The sequence below is a fragment of the Centruroides vittatus genome, unplaced genomic scaffold, assembly GCF_030686945.1.
Source record: "Centruroides vittatus isolate TY-2023 unplaced genomic scaffold, ASM3068694v2 contig_874, whole genome shotgun sequence".
NCBI classification, from domain to species: Eukaryota; Metazoa; Arthropoda; class Arachnida; order Scorpiones; family Buthidae; genus Centruroides; species Centruroides vittatus.
In genome coordinates, this window is record NW_027122566.1 from 857,164 (window position 1) to 878,554 (window position 21,391).

The 21,391-nt window shown below is 30.3% G+C and overlaps 1 protein-coding gene across 3 annotated transcripts in view; it reads right to left on the bottom strand.

The window, feature by feature from the left end:
- LOC136982880 (piezo-type mechanosensitive ion channel component 2-like) overlaps positions 1-21,391 on the bottom strand; it is a 186,569-nt gene that overhangs the window by 54,589 nt on the left and 110,589 nt on the right. For all 3 annotated transcript variants that reach the window (XM_067279432.1, XM_067279431.1, XM_067279430.1), the window contains 2 exons: positions 16,606-16,780; positions 9,152-9,315 (listed from right to left, as the gene is read on the bottom strand). In XM_067279432.1, the coding sequence (XP_067135533.1) occupies positions 9,152-9,315; positions 16,606-16,780 (339 nt within the window). The remainder of the gene's footprint in view (positions 1-9,151; positions 9,316-16,605; positions 16,781-21,391) is intronic.

The window sequence follows — 21,391 nt, forward strand, 5'->3', positions numbered from 1 at the left end:
AAGAATATGCATTATATGCAGTTAGTATACATTATAAGTTATTTAGTTTTTATCAAATCAATTTTTATCAGCTATAATTGTTATTTTAATTCAATTAGTAATATCTCATTAATTATAAAAATTTTCAAAAAAATGCATTTATCCAGTTAATTGTAAATGTTTTAAAACAGAAAAAGGAATAAAAATTAAGTAAATATTTATCAAGATAAGAACATAAATCAGGTAATTAAAATAAATCATCATTATTTCAAAAGAAGACAATTGATTTAATTTTATTTAATAATTCAATCCATAGTTTTAAAACATACAGTGCATACAGATAAAATAGGTTAGAACAAGTTAAAGAAATTGACTATAATTTTCAAAAGCTGATATTCATTTAAATGCATTCACTACAAGATACTTAAAAATCGGCAAGAAAAAATATTTCTGTAATATTTTTTAAAATTATTGTTCATCATTACAAAGACAATGTTCTAGAATATTTTATATTTCCGCAATCATTATAAATTTGTAAGGTGAATGAAATCTACATAATATCTGACAAAAATAAATTTAACATTTTAGACCAAAATTCACAACTAATGTAATGATCTAACTATATAAATTACAAGAATAAATTTCAATAATAATTTAATTCTTGAAGAACAGGGATGAATCATGGAAGATATCCTTTTGTTTCCATTTCTATTTTTAAAAATGTATTTTACATTTATTTAAAATAATATTTTTCACGTCTTTTAAATGTAAGTTTTACCATTGTTCAATGGACAAATAGCATAAAATATCAGTCAGTGCCACTGTAGCATTATTCATGGGACTGAAAGTAAGTAGTAAAAGGTGACTGAATTTGATGTATTTATCTTGATTTTTACTAATAAAAAATAATTCCTTAAAGATTTTATTACACATAACAAGAGATTAAATTTAATTATTTTGTATTGAATATTGAAGTTATGACAATATTCTTTAGGAGTGAATTTCTTAGGTGTTATAAATTCTTGTTGTATGTTACTAATCTGGATAATTGACATTAATTTATTATAACTGTTTATTCTTATAATTCATACATTTAAACTGTTATAATGTCAATGATTAATTTCAGTGTTTAATGATTTTTGAAAATAATATTAAAAATTTGTTAATGTCAAATATGCAGATGTCATTCATATGTAATTTACTGTAGAAATATTGTTTCCATGACAATGGATAAATAATCTAAATGTTAGAGTTAAAATAATATTTTAAATATATTTTTAAGTATTTTGTATTGAATTTAGAAGACATGAATTTCTGAATTGTTATAAAATGCATTTAATGTATATTTGCATTAATAACAGCATTAACTAATTTAGAACATGTTAATTATTCTTCATTAGAACTGACGTGCAGGACACCATGAATACAGTATGATGCCAATTTTCACATTGTTTTTATTCTTCTCATTTACCTTTAACTTGCTTGAATGAATCTTTCAATGTAAATTTTCAAAGATGTGCAGTACATAAAATAAAAGATATGATGGAAAATTTTAAACTGCTTTTAAATATTTAAGTTATTAAGTAAATATGTTTTAATTCATACACCTTACTTAATAACTAAAACTGTTACATTGCATATCTGTTGTAAATTTGAAGAACTTGAAATTAAACAATAAACATTTTTGTAGCATTATTACTTAGAGTCAAAGATGGATGACCTCATTTCATTAACAAATGTGACAAAGGGCCTGGATTCAGTTCTATTCCAGCAATTAATAGTAAAAGCAATAAGGCTTTGAATAAAAAAAGTTTGTAACTGCCAAATGTTCATATTATACACCATTAAACACAACTGGCAACAACTGAGCTAAAAAAAAAAAAATGCACCAATACTAATGAGTGTCTGAAGTGCCCATTTTTAAAAATTATAATTTCTCTTATTGAAATAATAAAAGAAAGCATTAGAACAAATATTTATGATGAATCATCATAAAGAAACTCATTTATTTAACACAGATAATATTTCATATGTACTGAAAATAAATTTATTTGGATTTATTTTCTTATTTACATAAATTTAAAGATGTTATTCTTTTCTATAATATTATGCATTAATTGAAATTATTTATGACAAACAATTATTTATTGGGACATCGTCACAATGCTGGCTGAAATTTTTAATCATAATTTTAATTTATTTCATTTAAAATATATGCTCTGCACTTCAAATTAGTATTGTAATGTCTTGACCTTATACATCATACTTTTCCATTGGCATGACATGCAGTTGTGCTGGTCATCTATTAACTGCTTTCAGAGGAAAAGTTTTGAATTGAAATAATATGAGTTCTGTTTAGCATCAGCAGTTCATATATAGTTAATTGGGGCCTCCTGCCCCCCAAGGTGTTCCATATCTGGTCTCGTCATTCATCTATCTAAGTCCATTCTCGAGATTAAGGAAGGACAGACGTATGGATGGACAGTGGGAATTTATAGGTCTATAGTTTTTTCAAATTGCATCCCAATAATTTGCATTTATATGACAAGAAATATTAAATATTTTTTATGCTATTTAAATTCTTTTCAAAGAATGTTCAATCAATATTGAAAAGAAAGTATTCATTACATTTTTGTGAGCTGCTTTAACTTTATTAACAGTTTCTGATTACTGGATTATTTTTTTATAACATAATACTGTGGTATACAGAATAAAATCACATTTATTCAAGAATATAAAAATTTATTAAATAAATTAGACAAAATGACTAAATTTAGTTAAGACAAACTATCAGAATATTGGAAAGGAAGTAACTTTTAAGAGGGGTCTGTGAAAATGATGTTTGGTATAGTTAGATATTATCTTTTCTTATTTAAACAGAGAATATGAGATTAAGATGTAATTTAAGATATGTTTTATAAGAATTTTCCTTGCTATTGTTTGAGATATAATAAAACTAATTGAATGGATTAAGAAATGAATTGTCCAATAAAAAGTTAAAGAATGAGCAAAAAGCTTTTAGAAGATTTAGTTTTAGAAAGTGTAAGCTAATTTGAATCTTTCATGAATTTATATATGATGAATGTTTCTTTAATTTATTTAATAATTTGTTTTGTAATATTTCTATGAAAATAAAATATTTAACATTTGCAAATATGATAAGTGTAATTAAATTAGTTCATCATCTTAATTATGAAAACAGTCTAAAAATTTCAAATTATTAAGAGTTTCATTGTTTTAACATTATACTGCAGCTGTAGGTTCAACTTTTAATGGTATATTAAAACTATTTTTCAAGACTTTTAAGTTCATCTAGGGGAAAATCAAATATTATGAAAAATTTAATAGATTTTTGTTTTAGATATTCTGTTTTTTTAAAATCAAAACTGGCATATTCTTATTTCCTGAAATAATCAAATTTTAATTCATTATTTTTTCAATGTATAACAAAAAAATAGAAATCAAAGAGTTTTAAAAAATACAAAATATTTAATAATATATATTTAAACAAAAATAAAAAATATTTCAAATATTACAATTGCTTTTTAATTCATAATAATGTAAAGATATGTAGACATTTGTATAACAGCTCTTTTTTTCCTACAAATATTTAATACCAATAAGTAATATAATTAAAATGTATTAAATAATAATTATATATCTGTTAAAAGAACATTATTCGTAATTTTAGATTACTAATGTGATTAATTAACAAATTTTTAATAAGGAACATTCTATACAAAACATTGTAATTTTTATAAATTTGAATTTCATGAAGTATGTAAAAAAAAACAGTAATAATAAAATGTTACATACATAGTGACAAAATATAACATAATTTTAAACTAAGTACACAACTTTCCATAATACGACTGGAGATAGGCTAGATGAAATAAATGTTGTGATATACACATTAATAACTAAACATTTTGGTGATAAAATTTACAACATTGTGCTAAAGTTTGCTTATAGTTGGAAGTAACATATCATTGTTCATCATGCTTGCAATAAGTTAATGTTTTTTTTTACTATTAATGCAACCTCTTGAGTATGATTTTGTAATTTGCAATGACTTCTGTTATTCTTAGTTTTTGCATATTGAAGGTGATGTGTAAAGCTTAGCAACTTCCCAACCAGTTGCCAAATAAATGACTGACTTCAGCAAATTTGAAACATTGACTCCAACTCCAACTTGTCTGTTTTTTAAACATCACACTAAGATTCCTTTTATAAAGCTATCACTAGGTAGCTGAATAATTTTATCTTAAATTTCTCTGTAAAAAGTTGTACTAAAATTGATGGTGAAAATCAAAAAAATAAATGTAATGAATTTACCTCAGAAAAACTTTTGAGTACATAAAAAAATATCTTAATCAGACAAAAATATTTCACTTTTATTAGTCAACTATTAAAAATTAATTTAAATTTAATCATTTTAAAGAATAAATTTAAATACAATAAATGAAAAAACAATTTGATTAATGAATGATGTAATAAATTGGTTTGTGAAATAGTTTCTCTCACTCTGACTACTACACAAATAGTTAATTTCCAACCAATGGTTGACTAAACTAAAGTATATTGCAGAATTTTAAAATATGAATTTTGGAAAAAATACACCAGCATCTTAAACCGATGCATACAATTCTGTCCTAAGAAATTAAACTGATGAATAATCTGGAACAATCCCATTAATTACATTTTGCATTTTTCACTTCCTCCTCTAGTTTGTTGCAGTTAGATTGATTTCACTTTTATTTTTTCATTGTGTTTCTATTTGTGAGGCTCCAGAAGTGTACCAGAACCACACAAAAATGTGAAAGGCAATTTATAAAGTAATTTTATAAAACTATTAATGTTAAACGGTATAAACTCTATGACCATAAAAGAACATGTTTGAATTGAATGAAAAAAAAAAAAAAGAAAGAAAGAGATTAGTTCTCATATTTTAACAATAGAATATTGTAAGTCCTAAGATCAACTATCTTTGGTTGGGATCGAATTGACAGATGATTTTGTCTCATTCCTCAATCTAAGTTCTGATCTCATTACACTTGGTAACAAGTGACAACCAATTAGAATGTGGAGATGAGTAAAAACAACCAATGAAAGTGGTCAATCTGAAACCTAAAAAAAATGATAAAAATAAGAATTTTAAGGACATGGAGAGCTTTTCTACCTGTCTTTCTATTGTGCAACTTCCTCTTTGGTGAAAATATACTTTGAACCTCCAACTCTTCATTGAACTCATCACTCTCTCACTACAGATTACCACTCAACAATGCCCCAGGGCAGTCAACTTTCAAAAAGAACTCAGGAGATTTATACTTGCAGGAACCTTACCCTCCACAGAAAGGAGAGGATCTAGTAGACTTGATTCCACCTGCTGTTTCAAGACTGCTGTAGTTGTAAGAATCTTTTTTGTAACAATAAATCAGGACAATTGCTATGTAACTGTGGAGTATGTCTCTGTAGTATTCACTCCCACATAAGATGTGGAACTACTCAGTCATTCTGATCCTTTAGTGGAGATCATAAACCTCACAAATTGACTGTTTAAGACCAAATTATGTTATAGAAGCATTTACAAATAGTTATATTAGAAAGGAGTGAAAAAGTTTTTTGTCAAAAACAACTGATAACCAAAGAAAAACATTCAAGATAAAAAAAAACATTGCTCTGGGCAAAAACTATGGCACACAAAATAAAAGTCAAATTTTTTCTTATTAGTTTCTTTTTGGTGAAGACTTCAAAGCCAACTTTTTATTATCGTCTCTACACTTTGCATTCTTGCTTAAGCAACATAGTGGAGCTTTCAAGAACAAATTTCAAAGATATTCTTTGTTTTAAAATTTAATGATGATTAAGCTTTTATATCAGCTTCTAGTCTCAGGACTTATCATGTCTTTTGAAATGTTTTCACTTGGACACCAAGAGATTTTTTTTGGCTTTTTTATTTTATTAAATGTGTATTTTGAATGCAGTTGCTTTTCAAGTTACAAGTTCTTTTACAAATTCACTGAAGACTATACATTAGTTATACATTTTTTTCTTTTTTTTTAATACATTTGCCTTTTTATTGGTTTTATTTGAGACAATTTCTAAAAATATATTAGATCTTTGGCTGTTTTAATTTTTAATTTTAAAAGTGCATTTTCTTCTTTACCCTTTTAACAGTTCTTTTTTTTTTCTTTTAAAAAAAGACTAAAATTTCTCATTTTCCCCTTAAAATTATCTATAGGTCCTGTTGTCTTTTATTAGTAAAGTACAGGTTCCATCTTTACATGTATATTCTGAGCTAGTACAATGTTTATATGAGCTATTATATATATTAATTGTTTTTCTCACACACTGAAAGCTGGCCAGACAACTGAGCAGTACAGACTGTCACCGTAAAAAATCCAGGATCAATCCCGGTTGAGATTGTTGCAAAAAATTTTCCATATAGAACCACCTGTGTCAACTCCATCTAACATCCATACTGAACCAGTGGCTAAGCGGATTTAATCCCTAAACAGTGATAGTGGGCTCAGGTTTACACTTGGACCCACGAATTATATGGTGGATTTTCTGGTTTTCTGTGTCAATAATGTGTGAATAGGGGCCACTTTCTGTTAAAATACCATCTGAAAGGTACATTCTCTCAATTACTGATTGTGTTGCATGCCAGTTTCTAAATCAATCAATTGATACAATAACACATTCAAAAAATTATTTGCTTTTTGAGTGGTTCATACGCTACTCGGTTTAAATTTTTCTCATAATTTCGATTTGCATACCATACAAACTACTCAAAAATATATTTATATATATAATATAAAGTTTAAGATATCTTTTTACAAATACAAAGTCAGTTGAGTATTGTACCATGTTTTGTAATTTTTGTTGGGTAATAGCAAAAACATACCTAGCCTGGCATGCGTTATATAGAGAATACTGTTTCCTAGGCAATGTGAAAATATTCGTTTAAATTATAAAAGCTATTTTCTAAAAGTATGGAGCATGTCATGTGTGATATGCATAAAACCTATGTGTGAAATGCCCTTTATAGGTGAATATCATTTTGATATCTAAATTTATCAAAGTGTCTGTTTTCTAAAAAATTTCATTAAATACTAATTAAAAAGTATTTTTCCTACTTTGCACTTTACCAACAGTAAAATTTGGGTTCAGAGTCACCAGAGTTGAAAGAATTTTATCAACTCCAACTCCACTCTAAAACATCTAATTCTGACCCCGCAACACTGTTCCCACACAGGGTGATACTAAGCTGTTATTTATCTTAGCAATGTCGAAAGTTCCTTTGCATTTTCTTTTTCTTTATCAGAGGACCTATGTTTGTATTTGAGTTCATTAAAGTAAGTTCTTCATTATGAGACAGCAAAAATTCCACAACATAATCTGTGTCAACTTCCTGGAACCATCTTCTCTTGCAAGACCCAAAATCTTTGCTTTTGTGTCATATACTTCATTACATTCTCTAATGTCTGTAATAAATTGAAGGCAGTTTTTTCCATACAGAATTCAAAGTTTGTGGAGTGACTCCCTTTTCAAAATCATTGCAACTTTCCTCATTTTTTCTTCTTTCTGCATCATTTTCTTCTCTATTTTTTCAACTTACTTTGAGTTCATTGTTATAACACACTTTAAATTCATCTTTTAACAATTTATAATTCACTTTAAAAATTCCTTCATGGTAAAATAAAGCCTAAATATAACACTTTAAAATATAAAAATTATGCATATGCAGAACAGACTGAAGAGCACCTTATTGCCAGTTTTAGAATAAATTAATGAATATTTTCTATTAAAATCTTTTTTGGTTAAAAAAATTGTTATAACAAAAAAATGGAGTCATTGCCTAAAAATTGGTATAATTTTTAAAAAGCTATTATAGCAAAAAAGTTGTTAAGTGAGCAGTCATGGTTGTAATTTATTAAAATATTTTTATAATCATTTTTTTTTTTTGTGACAATAAATCAAAAGTTTTTTTATCATCATTTTAAAAATTATTTTCATTTCATGATAAAAATTAGAAATATGTTAGAAGTCCTTTGTTTTCTATTAAGTAAAAAGCACTGAAATATGAACAAGTACTTTCCTATTTCTTAACAGATCCAGATCTGTTAACAAATCCTGGAGTCTCAGAGTAATTTGATTATCTGTAAGTATTTTTTGTAAGTTTCTTCAATTGTATATAATAAGTTTAACCAGGGCCGGATTTACCAATCCAGGGGCCCTGATCACAAATTCGGTGGGTGTCCCCCCTTTAAGAGTAGGCAAATTTGATGATTTAGAAAATTTACACAAAATACTGTACTTTCAATTATATTTGAACTAGACAGTTGTAAATTTTATTTAAAAATAAGGTTATTGTAAACATACATATATTTTATTGTGTAAAACTAATTATTTTAATTTAACTGAAAAATACCTATGTGAAATTTTTCCCGAAATTTTCCGATGTTTCATAGGTTTTTTCCCGGGTTTGGTTTTCTCTGCCTGTTGCCCTCATGATTAGGCCACACGCTAGTGTGGCTCAATCATGAGGGCAACAGAATCATGTCACGGTAATAGAAAAAAAATTATGTTTAAACATAATTTTTTTTTTTAGTTTTGTGGGGGCCCTGGGCACAGGCCCCAAATGCCCTTATGTAAATCCGTCCTTGAGTTTAACAGTTGATGGTAACGTCTCCTCAACAAGGTTAGCAAAGAAAAACTTGATCTTCATTGTAAACCTTTATTGGCTCATTTATTTATTAAAAATGTTAATGAAGTATTTCTAACTCAATTGTATAAATATATACATTGTAATATAATGAATAAAAAAAACACTACAAAATGTGTCTGGGGCACTATTTAGAAACTTCATACTTGTAGTATGAAAGGCTGAATAATATTTCATTGATTTTTCAACAATAAATAAAATAAGATGTTTAACTACAAAAAAATTATAGGATTTTATCCTAGCAGTTTCCTAAAATTAAACAATAAAAAAAAATAACATTTTTATTTTATTAAAATATTTCTAAATCATATCATTTTTGATTATGTATGAAAATATTAAATCTAGCATAATAAAAAATAATTTAGAATCCAATATTCATTATGTATATGTTTATAAATAAATCTGGATTCAAAAGTAATTTTATTTATATACAAAACTTTTTACCTTGAAAATGAGTCGGTGGCTCTTCATATTCACCATCTTTTCCTTTCTTTTGATGAGCACGAATACGATCCATTTTGGCTTTGATCTTTTCCATTATTTCTTTTTCAGCCATCCTTTGTTCCTGAACTTCCTTCATTTGAATTTCATGGATTAATTCAGCTCCCCTAAAAAATTCATAATATCAGTTAAAATAAACATAATATATTGTATGTCCTTCAGAATATTTTTGAAAACATCCTAAAAATATTAACGCCGTATAATATTATTCTAGCTCCCACACTGAACAACAAAATCAAAAATTTCTTAAAAAGCAAAGAACCAATTAATGGTAAAATAGATATACAGTATTGTTAAATAACAATTTAGTTTATATTTTCACTTGTACTTGTCAACCAAAAAATTATTATATAGGTGAGATGGGTAGAATGTTAAAAATCAGAATAAAAGTGTATAACGGCTGTGAAGTATAGTTACACCAACTCAGTGGACGCCACACACTGCAATGATGCTGGTTGCGAGATCTCACTTGACAGTGTCAAAATTGCTAAACAAGAAAAAATATTAAAAGAAAATTTTTTCAACATATTGACATTATTAAAATTAATGAATTATTAGAATGAGTTTAGATACTGGCATTGTCATCAGTGAGATCTGGCAACCATTACTACAGAAATAAGAAAAGTCCATTTTAAGATGTTCTTCCCCCACCTCCTTTTAATTCATTGTACCATATAAAGTATCAGACTTTCCGATAAACATATAGTAAAAGCCTTTATGCCTTGTTTTTAACCAGCTTTTATTGGTTTTAAAGGTTTTGTTTTTACTACCTTAGTCAATTTTTTATACATTTTAACCAAAATATTTTTATTTTTACAGTATATCCTCTTATTATTTTTTAACAATATTTTATTATATTTATTTCTTTACTTATTTTTAAATTTATTTCAGTTTTACTTGTTCTACCCATTAGTTATTCCAGTTATCACTTATAATTATTTTTAGGCAATTACATTTTTGTTTTTTTAAATTTTTGTGAGTTATGCATATGTTAAATATAAATAAATATTAAATACAGTCTGTAATTTTTTATAAAGTTTTACTGATATACATAATATAATAAGAGGGGCCTGAAATGCATATCCATTGTAAAGTATAGAAAACAAAAATCTACTTTTTCCATCAAAAGAAGTGTTCCTGTATGATTTGTTCTCAATAGCAACTTCTAAGTTCTGAAGGACATACAACTAATTGAAAGAACAGTAAGCAATCAAGCACAGTAGGTTAAATCAAGTACACCTAGCAAAGTAGGTTAAATGCTATTCTCAGAACAGTTAAATGCAAAATGCACAATTAAAGCAATAAACACACATGTCATCCCAGTACTCACATATTGTTTCAGAGTTATACATTGGACTCACAGAGATCTTGAACAACTCCAAAGGAAAACAAAAACAACACTTACTAAGCATAATCATCATCCTAAATCCACCATAGAAAGATTAACCCTTCCATGTAAAGATGGAGGACGTAGCCTGACTGACATAGTTAACCTTCACTACAAACAAATACAGACACTGTGAGAGTTTTTCTACAAAAAACAAGGAACATCACAGTTACATAATAGCAGTAATTCTACCAGACTCAAATAACACACCATTAAATTTACACTCACAACATACAGACATGACACAACATATAAAAAGCATAGACACCATTAAGCAATCAAAAGGCACTCTTCATGGCAGGCATCCTTATGACCTGGTCCAGGATTTTGTTAACAAAACTGCATCAAACAGCTGGTTAGCTCAGGGATGCCTCTTTGGGGAGATGGAAGGATTCATGATTGCCATTCAGGATCAGGTCATAAATACTAAAAACTACAAAAAACACATACTCAAAGATACAACACTCACAAATGACACATGCAGAAAATGTCGCATCATACCAGAAACTATACAACACATCACTTCTGGTTGCAAGCTCTTGGCACAGACAGTTTATTTACATAGACATAATCAAGTAGCAAATATAATACACCAAGAGCTTGCAAAGAAACACAAATTATTAGACATCCACGAACCATACTACAAATACATTCCACAGACAGTATTGGAAAACAACACGCACAAAATGTACTATGACAGAGCCATAATCACAGATAAAACAATTTACCACAACAGATCAGACATCACTCATTAACAAACACAATAAAATCACATACATTATAGACATATCCATTCCAAATACTCACAATGTACAAAACACAGGCACTGAAAAAATCAGCAAGTACACAGAACTCTCCTAGGAAATAAGGCATTTATGGAGGATGGATAGGCTGCTTATTGTACCTGTAGTTCTCTCCTCTACAGGTGTGATACCACACACACTACACAAAAGCCTGGGAACATTACAATTGAATAGAAACACATACATCACACTACAAAAGGCCACTATATTGAATACATATCATATTGTTAGGAAATTCCTGAATACAGACACACACACACTGACACACTTATTTAATTTGTGTCTTGTTTTGAATACTATGCATTCACTCTGGTCTAGCATAATACACAGCCACCAGTATTAACCAAGTATAACTCACAAAACCCAACACAAAAATAAGAAAAGCCTGTATACAATATTTCTGTTTCTTCAAGACATTTCTAAATTTTACAGTTACTAACATGGTATATATGTTGGAAAAATAAATTTTCTACATTTTCATGATCTGTCCATAGGTGGCAACACCGATCGTTTTGCTGTGAGCTCCCTCTTTTTTTTTTCCCGCCCTTTTTGTTCTCTCTTCAGATGTGTGAAGTTGTAGTGTTCCTTCTTTTGTGTAAATTAAAGTTTTTTGTTAGTTATAACAGTGTCTGTTGCAAATTTAATCATCCAGTTTCAACAGGTTATGGGCCCAGATCGCTTTAACTGTGCGATGGAACTTTCTAGACTTCACATTGGATATTTAGAAGGCAAGTCTAACTGGTCGACTTGGAAATATAAAATTTGCATCGTGTTAAGGAGTATTCCTGGTGCAATGGACGTTGTTGAAGGAAAAATTTCGAAACCGGAAGAATTAGATTCCGACGCTTCAAAGGAAGAAAGAACAAGGTATGAGAAAGAACTATTAAATTTTACTAATTACGACAGTAGTGCCTTGTTAGTTCTAACTTGCAATTTGTCTGAAGAAACCTTAAAGAAAGTCATGCGTTTTACGACAGCACGAGGCGTCTAGTTAGAATTGCTTAGATTATTTGAAGGCGTCTGTGAGGACATGGCTTACGATCTTTGTATGAGATTTTTTGGTTATAAACGTCAAGTTGGAGATGATATGGCCAGCCATTTATCAAAACTAAAAAACATTTGGAATGATTTGAATGTAGAATTGACAAAAGACAAAGGAATGGAAAAGTTGCCAGATTTATTGTTAATTTGTAAAGTCTTAGATACTTTACCTGACGACTATTTTTCATTTAAGTCAAGCTGGCTTCTTATTTTAAGAAAAGATCGTACTATAGATAATTTAACTGTTCAGTTGTGCTCGTATGAAAGAGCTTTAGTTTGTAAGGACAATGAGAATGAAAATCAGGAGGTCTTAGTTACTAACACAAGTAAGAAGCTGTTCAAATCTAAACCAACGGGAAAGTCTAGTTCAGATATAGTTTGTCACTATTGTCACAGATCTGGTCATAAAATAAAGTATTGTTTTAAAAGAAAAGCAGATAGTAAAACTAAACAAGAAAGTAAAGAGTTTTCTGCGGGATATTGTAGAGATAATAATTGTAATATGACTCTCTTGACAATTATGTCGAATATAGTACTTAGTGAAAATGATAAAGACTGTTGGTATGTGGACAATGGAGCTACTAGTCATACTACCTATCAACGAAATTTGTTTTGTGATTTTGAGCACTTCAAAGATCCACATTCAGTTACCACAGCTAATGGAGATAAAATATCTGCAATAGGTAAAGGAACAATTGAAGTAGAAGCATATGTGGACAATACATGGAATAAAATTACATTATGTAATGTTTGGCTTGTACCGGATCTTAAGAAAAATTTATTTTCAATGTTAGCGGCTCAAGATCGTCATCACTCCAGTTTATTTATATCAAAGGCTGAAGAATGTAAATTAAAAGTTGATGGACGCGTAATAATAACTGGTAAACGTAGCCGACATGGAGGTCTTTTTAAGCTTAATTTAAGAAGTGTAACATGTAGTAAGCCATGTGAGGTAAATGCAGTTACTAAGTCAAATTTATTACAGATTTATCACGAGAGGCTGGGTCACCAAGACAAGAGACATGTGAAAACAATTGTAGAGCGAGAACTTGGTGTTAAAGTTCACTTAGATAATGAAATATGTGAAGGATGTGTTTATGGCAAATCTCATAGATTAAAGTTTGGAACACGTCCACGTGCTACAAAACCGGGTGAACTGATACATACGGATGTATGCGGACCGTTTGAACCATCTATGTCTGGTTATAGATACTTTGTTTTATTTAAAGATGACTTTTCAAGAATTCGATTTATCTATTTTATTAAGAAAAAGTCTGAAGTGTCTGAAAAGCTAAAACAGATGATAACTGAAGTTAAAGTTACTGGACATACAGTCAAAGAAATTCTGAGTGATAATGGCAGAGAATTTGATAATGCTATTGTTAGAAAAATTCTACAGAAAAATGGAATAAGACAACGATTGACTATGCCATATACTCCAGAACAGAATGGCTGCTGTGAACGTGAAAATAGAACAATAGTCGAGGCAGCAAGGTCCTTAATGTATACTAATAAAACTTTCACTCAAAAGCTATGGGCTGAGTTAGTAAATACTGCAACCTATATCCTAAATAGAACAAGTCCATCAAGTATTGAAGGTAAATCGCCATTTGAACTGTGGTTTAATAAAAAACCAAATATTAAACACTTGAGAATTATTGGAAGTACCTGCTATGCCCATGTACCCAAACAACTAAGAAAAAAATGGGAGAAGAAAGCACAGAAAGGTATCTTGATAGGATATGATAATGATAATGGTTATCGCATTTGGGACAAAGAAAATAACAAGCTCATTCGTTCGAGAGATGTCACTTTTCAAGAAGAATCCTTGATAGTTAGAAATGATAACTTGAATATACCTCATCCAGAAATAATCATGAAGCCTGATAGCTTACAAGAAGACAATAGTTATCTGAATGCTGAAAAAGAAGATTTGAGTTTCCAAGATGAAGTTCAGAGCAAAGAGGCAACACAACAAATGACTCTACGGGATCGTTCAGAGCTTATACGTCCCAGAAGATTTGATGACTATGTTATGTCAGCGATCTCAAATGCTTTTGAAGATCCGAATACTTATACAGAGGCAATTACTTGTGAAAACCGAGAGAAATGGTTAAGTGCTATGAATTGTGAAATAAAATCCTTAAAAGATAATGAGACATGGACCCTTGAAGAGTTACCAGATGGAAGAAAAGCAATTCCATGCAAATGGGTATTTAAAACAAAGACCAATCCAGATGGTTCAATAGACAAGTTTAAGGCAAGACTGGTAGCGAAGGGATTCTCTCAGAGAAAAGGAAAGGATTTTGATCAAACATTCAGTCCTGTTGCTAAGTTAGGAACAATTAGAGCACTTTTAAGTGTTGCAGCAAATGAAAATATGTCTCTGACACAATTTGATGTCTCAACAGCTTTCCTATATGGTAAAATAGACGAGGACATTTACATGGAGCAGCCAGAGGGGTTTAGTGATAGTACAAATAGAGTCTGTAAGTTAAAACGAAGTCTTTATGGACTTAAACAAGCTTCACGATGTTGGAACAAGAGATTTGGAGACTATCTTTTGAAATTGGGTTTCCAAAGAAGTAATGCAGATCCTTGCCTGTACATAAGAAAAAGAGGTCCGAATAAACTTTTGCTAGCCTTATATGTAGATGATGGTTTAGTGGTGGCAACAGATCCTCAGGAATCAGCAGAGTTTATAGAGCAATTAAAAGGTGAGTTCAAGATTGTCTCTAGACCTGCTACCTATTTCTTAGGTTTAGAAATTCACAGACAAAGTGACGGATCAATTTTTGTAAATCAAAGGTCTTATACTGAAAGAATTCTTGAGCGTTTTGGCATGCAAGATTGCAGACCTGTATCAACGCCAATAATTAATGAAAGCAATAAATCAGGGAAAGTAGGTTCCTGTGAGAATAATGAACACACAGAGGATAAACCATATCGTCAAGCAGTAGGTGCTCTTATGTACCTGATGGTTGGTACACGCCCTGATATTGGTTATGCAGTGGGAGTTGCTTCAAGATCACTTGAAACTTATAATAATGAAAATTGGATAAGTGTTAAAAGGATTTTCCGTTATCTAAAAGGTACACTTGATTATGGAATACTTTATAAGAAAGGATATAAGAAGGGCATCCTTGAGGCATATAGTGATGCTGATCATGGTGGAGATTTGGTGACTGGACGTTCTACTTCTGGAGTTGCCTGCATTTATTCTGGCGGAGCAATCACTTGGCTCAGTCAGAGACAAAACTCAGTCGCAATATCTACCACAGAAGCAGAAGTGGTGGCTGCAAGTGAAGCAGCACGAGAAATAGTATGGCTAAAGCGGCTGTTAAGGGATATTACAGAACTCAAAGAGCCTCCTGAATTACAAATTGATAATGAAGCCGCAATACGACTGGCGCAAAATCCAGAATATCATCGCCGCACTAAACACATTAAAACGAGACATTTTTTTGTACGCGAACTTGTTACAGATGGAACCATTATGGTAAGGAAAGTAACCACAGAGTTCCAGGTGGCTGACGTACTGACAAAGCCTCTTCAGAAACAGAGACTAGAATTACTTTGTAGAAAAATGGGTATTCAACATCAGCAGATCATTCAATGAGGGAAAGTGTTGGAAAAATAAATTTTCTACATTTTCATGATCTGTCCATAGGTGGCAACACGATCGTTTTGCTGTGAGCTCCCTCTTTTTTTTTTCCCGCCCTTTTTGTTCTCTCTTCAGATGTGTGAAGTTGTAGTGTTCCTTCTTTTGTGTAAATTAAAGTTTTTTGTTAGTTATAACAGTGTCTGTTGCAAATTTAATCATCCAGTTTCAACAATATAGATATGTACACAATGATAAGTTTAATTTTAAATAGTATACATTTAAACATTAAAATTACATTCTATTCCAAACTTTTTAAATTTAAGGTTTCAATTTAAGGAACCCTCTTTTTCCGCTTGGCTATTTTTGAGAAATACAAATTTAGAGAATTCTTCCAAATCAGTAAGATCTGAATCAAAGTGTGCCAGCAGCTTCAGAATTCATGACATGATCCCCAAAGTTATATAATTACTATGATTAATATTTTAAATACCTTTTCTTATAAAACTGAAAATAAAAAGTTAATATTATATTTATAAATTTTGTTATTAATGTATACTTTTACCTTGAAGCTAAAATTTGTTGAGCACGAATCTCATTTACAAGATGTTGAAAATAATAACTTCCAAACAGTCGTTTTTGAAGTAACAGAAATCCAAAACATATTCCATCCCATAATAATCCTGCTTCATCAACTGGTACTTGACAATCATCATCAGTTTTATGTAGATTTGAATTTGCTAAATATAAAATAACATTTACTTAAATCATCAAGATTACAAGAAAGTTTTATACTTGTGCATTCAAAAATATTTTATAAAAATATTTTTGAATGCATAATCATCATCCTAAATCCACCATAGAAAGATTAACCCTTCCATGTAAAGATGGAGGACGTGGCCTGACTGACATACTTAACCTTAACTACATACAAATACAGACACTGTGAGAGTTTTTCTACAAAAAACATTGAATCAAAACATAAGCAAATTAATAATCTATAAAGATCTTATAATCATTCTATAGTTTAGACAAATTTTAATTAATTTTTTTGAAGTCAAAAACTCCAATTTTAAAACTTAATATACACTAGGTTACAAAAGTATCCAGACACCTACTAAATGGAAGATGTTTTTAATTATCACTCATTTCTTATTTGAAAGAGGAAAATAATGACACGTGTAAAATCTTCAGACTTTTTTACACTAGAAAAAAAGTATTTACATATACAAAAACATTCATCAAAAAGAGAAATAAACTTTTATTTAAAACTGTGAAAATTTTCACATAACAAAAGTATTCAAACAGAAGAAATGTGAAGCTTCGGAAGTGGGCCTACTATTTGTGCAAATAAGAAAATTTTTTTTTGTAATTTTTGTATAGAAGCAAATAATAATAATTGTTGTTATTATAAATTAACGTTGTAAAAAGAAACCGTCAGACAAGAAAAAAAATAGTTAAACGAAAAGTGAATATTACATGTCCATAAAAGGACATGACTGTAGAAATTTCTGAGAAAGTCATTCTTCTCAGGTTGAAACAATAGATGAATTTGAGTACTTAGATCGAACATCTTCGGTAGGAATCGAATTGTCAGTCGATGTTGACTCATCCGACGACCGGGGTTCCGATCTCGTTACAATGCGTAACGAGGGGGGGGGGACCAATTAGAGAGCGGAGGCAAGTCGACATCGACCTATCGGAATGTTCGATCTGGGACTCAAAAGAAAGTTATAAAAACCCTGAGAAAAAGGGATGTGAGGTTCTCTCGGTCATTAGTTCTCTCGGTTCTTGGCTCTTAGAGCTTTGTCTCGCGATTTTACGACGGGGTTTTTTTTGTGATCTTCGGCAGTTGGATTACATCTCTTTTGGAAGATCACCCACTCCCTTGGATTTGTCACCTGTAATCGGAATCGTCCCTACGTCCGGAACTTTCCCTCGAGAAGCTGAACAGTGCGCCCCGGGGCCATCATACTCCTGCGAAACATCGGAGGACTTTTCTTGTGGACTTTCGATTCCGAGAGAAGGCCCAGAAGACTCGAACGCCGTCGCTGATAAAAGTGTATCGTAGTTGTAAGCACCTTTTGTTATATAAACGGGTTACGAATGAAAACCTGTCTCTTGAGAGTTTCTTTCACTCCCACACGTGGATCGTGACCGCGCGACATTCTGACTAACGCAGTCGTTCGGCAAACCTCACAGAAATAAATAATGATAAAACAAAATATTTTATACATTTAAGAACGAATTGGGCTTCCTTTTACTCTGATAACAATTAGGATTTGATTCATCCAAATTTTTATAAGTTCTATCTATTAAATTCAAAACTCTGATGATGATGTCGTTAAGATCAGTTTTGTTTGTTATTGATTCTGTTCTGATTGTTCGTTCAATGTGATCATATAAATGCTCAACTGGATTGAGGTCAGGCAATTGTGAAGACCAAGGAATTACTTTTATACAGTAAATATCAAGATACTGACTGATTTTTGAAGTTTGCTTTGGATCATTGTCATGCTGGAAAACAAACTCTTGATATCTTTCTTATCTTGACTTTAATTTTCTTACTGATTTCTGAACATTGTTATTTAAAATCTATTTATACACATATTGATTCATTATTCCATCAACAAATTATAGAGTTTCAGCACTGTTTTCAGACATACAACTCAAAATAACACTAAATATCAGTCTCCACAATTTGCAATACAAAGCAAATACCTATCTCCAGATTTCACTGTAAAAATCAGAGTTTTCATTTTTAAAGATTCTCCAGCTTTTCTCTGTACTTTCAAGCAATCATTTGGACCAAACACATTGAATTTGGATCATCTGACCTCAAAACTGATTTCCAAAATGTTACTGATTTTGTATAAAACTTTTTGCAAACAACCTTTTTATTGCCGATTTTTTCATAACCATAAAATCTTTATAACTACTTACTTTTAAAGTTTTTCTGACAGTTTCTGCAGATGTATGTATGCCACATTCTACAGAAGCTTATGTAGCAAGCTTAGGAGCAATTATTTGTGGATTTTACTTTCCTGACAATGACACGTTTCTGTCTCGAGGTAAATATTTCAGGATGTCCAGTTTGAGCCTAATTAACTACACTATTTGTCGTAAGGAATTTCATAAGGGTATCTTAAATTGTGGATTTTGGAATGTAAAACTGTTCTGCAAGGTTTTCCCTTTTGCTATTCCTTAATAGTGAGTCCTTTAATAACAACGGTTAATTTGTTTGTTTTCATTGTTCACAATGACAAAATAAAACAACTCAAGTATGAAACAAATGCTTTAACTCATTTATTGTGGAAAATTGTTGTAATCATATTTTTAAGCAAATGCTCTGAAACTATCATTTATTTCCTCTGTCCGGATACTTTTGTGATATGAAAATTTTCACAGTTTGGAATAAAACAGGTCTCGAAACAGAAAATAACTTCAAAACAAGTGAGAATAGTAACTCCAAGCAAGGAAAAAGTAACTAAACAGTGACAAATAAAATTAGTTGGCCGTAAAGATAACATGCAAACTTGACTCCTTAAATATAATGTATATTTTGTTTAAGGGTTTTGTTTCGTTTGACATTATAATTTAGTTTGAGAACGACTTGTTTTGTTTAAGAGACAATAACCTATTTTAACTAATATTAACTAATAGTAATAACAAATAAAGCAATCATAATTTGTAATTATGACCAGAAAATACCACAAATCGAGCTTCCAGCTATTAGCATAGCAGTATAATTTAGAACTAATGCTCATGCAGGGTCTAGATGTTTGTGTGCATATCTTGCATGTCTGCACGAGAAATTTGTTTCTCACTTCTGCATAAACAGGGTCGCGATTGCAAATTCTGGTCCGAAAAATTCATTTGAGTGTTTTTCCTTCTTCTCACATTTGCATAAATGCAGCCTCACAGCAAAGACTCAAACAGATACCAGACTCTGGCGAAACTGAAACCGGAACTCTGGAATTTCCGGTTTTGTTTTTGAGTGCATTGTATCCTAGTTGGTTGACCAAAATTAGCAAAAGGGGTCATTAATTATCTTTTGCTATATCTGTATATTTTGATCTGTTCTTTACTTGATTTCTTTATTTTTTGTAGAACATAACCATAGGCTAATAAGCACCAGGTTGGTTAGCTAGTTTGGTAATTAAATGCAGGAAGTGTCTATTAGAACAGTGATCAGCAACTGGTGATCTGTGGACCATTAATGGTCCGCGAAAAAATTTGGGTGGTCCATGGAGAAATTTAGACATTGATCAACTGAAGGTTATGTGAAGTGTTAGGAAAGAAATGCAAAATGCATAGTTGCTTTTTTTCCACTCATTAGGGGTTTTATTCGAATCTAAAACCAAATACGAAGTGACTGTTATCAATAAATAATATTGTGAGTGCGATGTCGTCCTTTGTGGAAAAGCACTAAGAATCCATAAACTTATTTCAAACAAGCAGCAATGAACTTTAGGCTTGCATTAATTTGTTATAATTAAACAAGCGAGTTTCATATTAATGCTCGTGCAATCGTATTATTAATGATTTTGTTAAAAAACAAAATTATTAATAATTACAAAATTGCAAATAGTTTAATTTTGAGGGTGGAGACAAGTTTTATATAAAATTATAAACGTTAATAATGAGTAAAATCTTCATGAAATCTGACTCCACTCAAGTCATGACACGTGAACCCTTTCTATTTTTTCCACTCCTCAAACTATAACCACCAAAATTTAATAGCATCAATGAATGCCCTTTATACACAAGCTACTGTGCTAAATTTTGTTTCTTAATCATTACTCCATTTTGAGATATTAAATGAAATAGACAGCAACATATACGGAATTTTTATTATTACTATTTTTGCCTTTTTAGATTCAGGAAGTTTCAAAACATAGGGATTTGCAAAAAACTTGGAGGATCAAATTTGACACAATTCCAATATTTTCCCATGTTATATATGTGGGGCTCAAAGAACGAAAATACTCACTGAGTGAAAAAACATCTACAACATGTTGTGATCTTTTTAAATCATCCTCAACGTGATATTCATGTTGGGCACTTGTAAAAACAGATACAATGCGTTGTGGCTAACTCAAAAAAAACCACAAAGTGCAATTCACATCATGGCTTTCATGATATTTGACCACTACATTTTGTGATGATTAAGAAAAGCCATTTTGTGTTCTGAACATTAGCTGATGCAACCACGATAGAGCATGATACAATGCACAGTGGTTTGTAACTTTAAAATACGAGTTCTAGCCTCAAAACATTTTTATTTACAATTTTTAATGCTGAACAAAATTAGTTCTACAAGTTTTCCTAGAAATTTAATTTTTGTACTT